Source organism: Myotis brandtii, unplaced genomic scaffold, assembly GCF_000412655.1.
Source record: "Myotis brandtii unplaced genomic scaffold, ASM41265v1 scaffold339, whole genome shotgun sequence".
NCBI classification, from domain to species: Eukaryota; Metazoa; Chordata; class Mammalia; order Chiroptera; family Vespertilionidae; genus Myotis; species Myotis brandtii.
The window spans coordinates 1533425-1540904 of record NW_005363061.1 but is presented as its reverse complement, the minus strand read 5'-3'; the positions used below and the strand labels follow the sequence as shown (position 1 = coordinate 1540904).

The 7480-nt window shown below is 57.3% G+C and overlaps 1 protein-coding gene across 1 annotated transcript in view; it reads left to right on the top strand.

Moving 5' to 3' along the window:
- Positions 1-6856, top strand: part of LOC106726959 (voltage-dependent T-type calcium channel subunit alpha-1I-like) — a 31961-nt gene extending 25105 nt beyond the window's left edge. The window contains exons 7-8 of the mRNA XM_014543827.1: positions 5394-5557; positions 6751-6856. Coding sequence (XP_014399313.1) covers positions 5394-5557; positions 6751-6856 — 270 coding nt within the window. The remainder of the gene's footprint in view (positions 1-5393; positions 5558-6750) is intronic.
- Positions 6857-7480: the final 624 nt, after the last annotated feature.

The window sequence follows — 7480 nt, the reverse complement described above, 5'->3', positions numbered from 1 at the left end:
GGCAGAGCCCGGCCGAGGCCTCTGTTGGTGCCGTGGAGCTGGGCCAGCAAGGCAGTCAGACCTGGATTTGCCCCTGTACCTCCGGAGCTCTCGCTCCTCACCCCGAAGTGTGGATGGCAGGCCTCGGTGAGGGTGCAGGACGACAGCCTCCAGGGTGAGGGGTTCGCCAGGCTCTCCCTCTTGGTCTTGTCCTGCCCCTGGGCGGCCCATCCCTGGAGGGGGAGGCTGGGCACAAGTCCGAAGCTGCTGCAGAGCACCTGGGGCTGCCTCCCTTGCTGTGCTGATGGGTTCACTATGGCGCAGGCGAGGGGCAGGACATGTCTGGCTCTGTGCGGCCCCCCTCCCCCCTGCGCCACACTGGGGGGCAGTCCCAGCAGTGGAAGTTAGAGGGAGCAGCACACACATTAGCCAGCATGTTCCTGGAGGAACCCGTGTGCCGGAGCCTGGAGGAGGGCAGTGGGCTCCTGTCTGGGGTAAGTGGGTGACTGGGCTTGGGCTCAGGGGACGGACGGCATGGACACTGGTCAGCAGCTTCTTTCTGGGCACAGGCGTCGCCCTGTTCGATAGGCACGGTGGCCCAGAGCAGTGCGCACACACCAGGGAAGGGATGAGAGAGCAGACGTGTCCGAGGGTGGGACTAGCTGAGCCTAGAGGAGAGGAGCTTCGCCTGGGGAGTCATGGGAGACGGGTCTGGTTCCTGGAGGCCCAGTGCTGTTCCCAGGCCTGGGGCACAGAAGCGGTGATTGGCCAGGACAAGCTGCAATGGGCAGGGTTAGGTGATGGCCCCTTGGCCCTTCCTGATCCTACGGCCTGTCCGTCACAAAAGCACAAACTTGCCCTCATCCCCACAGGCCCGGCCCTGGGGCAAGTGGGGACGCTGGTGTGGAGCTCCCCACGCTGTCTGTTTGCAGGGCTCTGCAGAGTGGGGGTTGGCAGGCACCTTAGTGTCTGCACAGATGGACCCACGACCAGCCAGGGGTGTGGTCCACCCCAGCCAAAGCCTCTTCTGTCGTCCGCCCCCCTGCACCAGGCAGCACCCCAGAAGGCGCAGTACGCACAGTGCCAGTCCGTCTGCTGTCTTCCCTTCAGGTCCTTTCCCCGGAGCCTCGTTTCCAGGGTCCCCTTTGCTGCATTGTGTAAGGGCTTGGGGTCTTAGAAGCCGCTACACATACTCTCTTTGTCTTTGTGCAATAATCAGTGTTTCTGGTGGAGCCGGGTTGAGCTGGGGCCGGAGGAAGAGGCAGAAGCCACCTCTTCCGGGAAGCCCTCAGCCTGGCTCTGCTGCTGTGACTACTGCACTCCCAGTTGCTGTACAGTTTCTATGGTGTGAATGAACCTCCCTCCTAGTTGCTGATGGCGCTGGTCCCTGCTGGCCCAGATGGCCTGGGCACAGAGGAGCCCTGTGGCAGCCGCCACCAGTGTTGTTCCGAATAAAACCCAGAAGCCTATTTCAGAATTCCTCTGCGTCTGTGCTGTTCTTTCCGCAGGTGGGTGTTGAGCTGGGGGGTTTCCCAGAGGTGGGGTCCTCCTTCAAGCCCAGGCTGGGGCCTGGGGTGTCTGGGACCTAGACAAGTGCCCATGGCAGGGACCTCTCATGGCCGGGGTATGGGTCAGAGGCTGCTGGGCTGGGGAGGAGGCAGGGCCTGGCTCTCACACTTTGGTTCTGCAGCTAAGATGCTGGACCTGGGTGATGGGTCACACGGGAATCATAACCTACTCTCTTTGGCACTATTTCCTGAATTTGTATTATGGGTATTATCAGGACTCTCTCGGCTGCAAATAACAAAACAAAACAAAAAAAACAACTCAAAGGAGCTTAAGAATAAAAGGAAGGGCCAGAGAGAGAAGAGGAAGGGAGGGAAGAAAGAAAAACAAGAAGGACATGACTTGGTAAAGAGCCCTGAGGTGGTCTGGCTTCAGGTACAGTTGGATCAAGGGCTCCAGCTGTCACTTAGGACACAGTCTTTCCCGCCTCTTGGCTCTCCTTCCGTCTATGCTTGCTTCCCTCCTCTCCTGTGGCCACCAGCAGCCCCGGCTTCAGGCCTGTCCACCAGCCCCCAAGTGAAGGAGGGCTTCTCTCCTGACAGTCAGGCAAAGCCCATGGAATCAGCCGTATTCTGATGGCCCGGCCTGAACTCGGGGGCCCAGGCCTTGCAATGGCAGCCTCTTCACTGTGTCTGGGCAACGGTTTCACTCTCTCTGTTCCCAACCCTTTTTAAATACCTCCTTGGCCCCAAAGGCCCGAAACTGGCCCTAGTGTCCTACAAACCAGGCCCACTCTAGCCTCCCCTGCTCCCTTCCTTCCTTTCCCCCTTTCCTCTGGCTAATGTTTAATTGTCCCTTCAGGTCTCAGCTTAAATGTCACTTCCTCCGGGCAGCCTTCCCAGATTCCCATGGCTTTGTCTGTCTCCTGACTGAGTCCCAGAGCCCAAGGGCAGCCACCATGGTCCCTCCTCCAAGCCCAGGGCCTACTGTAGGGCTGAGCCTCAGCAAAAGTCAGCGATGGGTCTGTGTTTTGGAAGCCAAAGGGATTTTCAAGACCAATGACGCCTCTCCCCCATTTATCTATGTGAGGAAACTGAGGCCCAGAGAGGTGGCACTGTGCTCGCAGGGCACACAGGAAGGAGGTGCTGGGGTGACTGGTGTCCACACCGCCCCTCCAGGGGGGGTGGGGAGTGAGCGCCCAGCTCTCCCGCTGCAGTCACCGCCCCTGGGTGCAACCTGTTTTGTTTGGCCTCCCTCACCCGTTAACAATGGGATTAAAAGCAAGTTGCTGCCAACGGGAGTGACTGACTTTAAAAAAGCACCCAGGAACATTTAAAGGAAATGAAAAACTTCAGCCACCAGCACTTTTTATTTAGACCTGAATTCATGAATTTTAACCAAATAAACACTGGCGTGTTCGGTATTAATATATGTACGATTATGCAGAACTACTTTTATGGCTGTGATGAAAATTAGATTCTGACTCAGGGGTGGCATTCCAGGAGAGAGGCGTCCTCCTGTTCCCAGCACCGTGAACTCGGGTTGCTGTTGCCATGGTAACTGGGCTATCGTGGGAATCTGTGGACCAGAGGCTGGTTGGTCCTGTGGGGAGGGGCTGGGCTCAGCTCTGCCCCTGAACCTCACAGGAGATGGGCAAGTCACTGGTGGGAGCAGGTGGGGTAGGCAGAACCAGCAAGTGCTCAGCGCCCCCACATCTTCTCGCGCTCCCCAGGGAGGCATCCCTTTCATTTTTCAATAAACATTTGTTGAGCACCTACTATGTGCTAGGCCTATGCTAGGTGCTAAGGTTACAGCAGCAACAGGTCCCTGAGCTCATGAACCTGTATTTCAGAGCAGGAGACAGGTAAGAAACAGCAAACAGACACATCAGAGCCTGGGAGTCCCCGGAAGGCAATGGAGCAGGTGATGTGGGGAGTGACTCAGGGGAAGAGGGGGAGGTCCTTTCACAGGGTCCTTCTCAGGGAAGACCTCACGGGGGAGGGGTCATTTGAGCTGGGGCCCAAAGGACAAGAGGGAGACAGCCATGCAAAGGCCTTGCGACTCCTCAGAGTAGAGTTGCCAGATAAAATAGGACACGCAGTTAAATGTGCATTTCAGATCAACCACAAGCACATTTTTCAGTGTAAGTATGTCACATGCAATGTTTGGGACCTGCACTAAAAAGTTACCCCTGGTTCGTCTGAAATTCACACTTTTATTTGCTGCATCTGGCAAGCCTATGAGGGGAGGTGGCGTGCCCAGGCCATCAGACGCACAGGCGGGCACACGCTCTGCCCGTTCACCTGGCCACCCCAACTCCTCTCACTCGCTTGCTCTGTTGGAAACCGCCTGCCATGCACATGGAGACGCCCTCATGACAAGGAACTGAACATGTCTCCTGCCCCGGGGAGGCCCTCAGTGCCACAACCCAGGGCAACTGATGCCGCCAACACTAGCAGGTCTCCCTCGGCCGAGCCTGGAGACGAGATGTGGCCCCAGCCAACACGTCAATTGCAGAGTTGGGACCCCTCAAGCCAGAGGATTCAGTTAAGCCATGACTGGTTCCCAACCCACAGAAACCGTGAAATCGTAAGAGTTGTTGTTTTAAGTTGCCTAATTTTGGGGTGACTTGTTACACAGCCATAGATAACTGATACAAGTACAAACTGTACCGTGTTATGAAATCATGTCCTGTCATAGGTAAAATTCTACAACAGGCAAGGTTAGTGAGAAGAGTGCATGATGGGAAACAATCAGAAGGGTGCTTGCCTCCTGGGAGCAGGGGCAGGACTGAGAGAAAGAGGCCCGAGGGAACGTTCTGGAAGGAAGGCAACGTCCTTTATTGTGATAGGGGCTTGTGTTACACAGGCACAAGCATTTGTCAAAATTCAACAGCTGACTTTCAAGATTTGTGCATTTCATTATATGTAAATTTTATATGCAAAACAGTAAACACTAAATTGTTTAGGGAGAAATTGGACTGATGTCAAAAAATAAGGTGGGTTGATGGGTGGATATTGATAAAGCAAGTGCTATGAAATGTAAATGGTAGAAGTCTGCCATTACAGTATATGGGTAGTCACTACAAATTCAACTTCACCGTGTGTTTGAAATTTTCATAATGAAATGTTGGAAGAATTACTTACTTTGCAAATACTCACAGAGTGCTTAATGGGAGGAGATTAGAATAATGGCACTGTGGTCTGATAATAATTGCAATCAAGGTTTATTACGGGCTAAGCATCTGATGAGGCTCTCACACATGTGTTACCTCATTTCATCCTTACGGCCAGCACACCAGGGCGCGATGCTGGTTCCTAATTTCAAGGTGGGAAACTGATGCATACGTGAGTCGATCCATCCATGTCATGCATCAAGAAAGCTGCAAAGTTGGGATTCCCCCGGGTACGAGTGCTCAGAAGGGGTGAGCTGTGTCGGCCTGGGGGTGTCGTTCCCCTCTGTGCCTCAGTTTCCCAATCTCTGAAGCAGAGATGCAACCGGCCGCGTGGGTGAAATCAGGGACAGTGGCTGCCTTCTCCAGGGCTGTGTCTGTGCAGGCTCCGCTATTGTAGCAGGGGGAGGCTGTGGAGCCTTAGGCGGCCCTGCTCCCCCCCGCCCCCCGCCCCCAGAGCAGGTGCAGTAGGTGGGGTGACCCCACAGCACGGAGGCACCGTCGCTGCGGGCCTGTCCTTCCTTAGAGGCTGGCCTCCTCTCTTCCAGGCCTGCTGCTCCGACGCCTGGCCGGGGGTTTCTGGGACCTCACTCCCACGTGGCCGGGTCCCCCATCGGCAGTGACTGGCATAGAGGGACTACACATCACAGCCCCAGGTCCCCAGGGCCTCGCCCAGTCCTTCTCTTCACCAGGAAAGAGGCCACTCAGTTTAGGCCTCGAGCCCTGCTCCTGGCAGTGTCGATGGGACACAGGCCAGGCTTCCCTGAGTGAGAGCACCAGCGCCTGGAATCATGCCTTTGAAGCCCAGTTTTCTGCCCGTGAGGAGCAGGAAGAGAGGACGGTGGAGAGCATGGTCCAGGAGCCCGTGCTGCCCCCACCCGACACCCTGCCCACCACTTGGTCACCTTCTCTGACCACTGCCCTAACGTCCCTCACCCCCTGGGAAAATGCTAGTTGTTACAGGTCCTGTGCCCCCGCCCCCCCCAGGCTTCTGCAGGTGAGGGCAGATGTGGGGAGGGGAGTAGGAGGTGGGGATACGGAGCTGGGAAGAGGGACGGGTGCTGGGGGAGTACTTTTTTGGGGGGTTAATCCTCACCCGAGGATATATTTTCCCATTGATTCTTAGAGAGAGTGGAAGGGAGGGAGGGAGAGAGGGAGAGAGACACATTGATTGGTTGCCTCCCTCACATGCCTGACTGGGACCCAGGAAGGAACCTGCAGCCCAGGTGTGCTCTTTGACAGGGAATCGAACCCTAACCCTTCGACACATGGGCTGCCGCTGTAACCACCGCACCACGCCCGCAGTGCGCGGTGAGCCTTGCAGTGCCCTGGGCTGCTCTCCCTCCACCCTCGCACCAGCCGGTGACGTGGACCCTGTCATTCCCACTCCGTGGACCAGGGGCTGGGGCTCCGAGAGGTGACGTGACTCCAGCCCTGACCAGCGACTGCAAGGCCTGTCCTCTTCCTGGCTGGCTCCTCCCGTCCAAGGAGAACATGGTGACATAAGCTACTCTGCCTGGAAGTCTGTGGGCTTCTGAGGGAGTGGGCGAACCTGCATCACAGCCTTCCCAACGCTCTTGACCCCTAAAAACCCAGAGGCTCTGCTCTAAAACGGGGTGACCAGGGGAGGGAGGTGCAAAGGAGGAGTCAGTGCAGTGACCAAAATAGGCCCCCCTCACGGTCAGGGGCCGGTCCAGGCCGCGGGAAACGGGGAGTGTGGCAGGCACGCCGTGGGCTGACGTGATGCTCTGTGCCCTGCGCCAGCTCTGGGCCACGTGCTGGGCCCCTCCGGCTGCTGCCCCCGAATCCCACCTGCTCGGCTGGGGCAAGGCCACCCTGGTTCTCCGTCTCCCGTGCGGCCCTGAACCTCAGCCTCAACGGGCCATTGCCCCTGCCGCGAACCCCACCGCAGCCATCACCTCCTCGCCCGGGGGTCACCTGTGTCTGTGCCTGTGCCCTCGATCCCCAGGAGCTCCTTGAGAGCAGGGCCACGTCTGAGTGGTCTGGGGACTCGGTGGCCGGCCCAGGGTGCTGACCAGGCGGGGAAGGGGAGAAGGATCTTTCTTGGACCATCATCCCATTTGCCACGCCAGCGAGCCCCTGGGCTCTGGGACCGTGGTCCCACCTCCTGAGAGCCAGGAGCCCTGCGGAGATCCTGTGTGTAACACCAAACGGCGCAACAACTATATGCGGGACTGATTCCGGCAGCATGGGGGCCGGTGTACTCTCAAACAGCGCTGGCTGCCACAGCAGGGAACCCCCACACCCCAGCGGCCTTTGTCCTGCTCGTGGAAAGTCTGAAGCCGAAGGTAGTTCTCCTCCCAGCAGCGATGAGGGATCCGGGTGCATCCATCCAGTGGCTCCTCCATCTTCATCCTGTGGATCGTGGGGGAGGTTTCAATGGCCTGACCTCAAACAGGTCCCACCGGACAGAACGCAGTCATGTGAGCAATCTTGGCTGTGTGTGGTGGGGAGTGGGGCTGGGGGTGTGATCTAGCTGTGAACCCCAAAGGAAGGAGAACTGTTTGGGGACCAGCAAAAGCTATTCTGCTGCAGTCAGATCTTCTGGGGGCAGCAGGGGTAACGGAGGAGACACTCCTGCTACAAAACACTTAAACATGTAGGATCAGTTACCACAAACGTCTTCATTCCATGACCAGCTAAGTTGGCAGGGAACCACGGGAAATTCCCGAGAAACTAGGGACACCAGACCAGGAAGCACATGCTGACCACGGCTGCCCCGAGGGAGCTGCCCATCACGGGAACCTGGAACCTGGGGTTTTAACACGATGCAGGAACGAAGACGTCATTTTACCTTGAGCT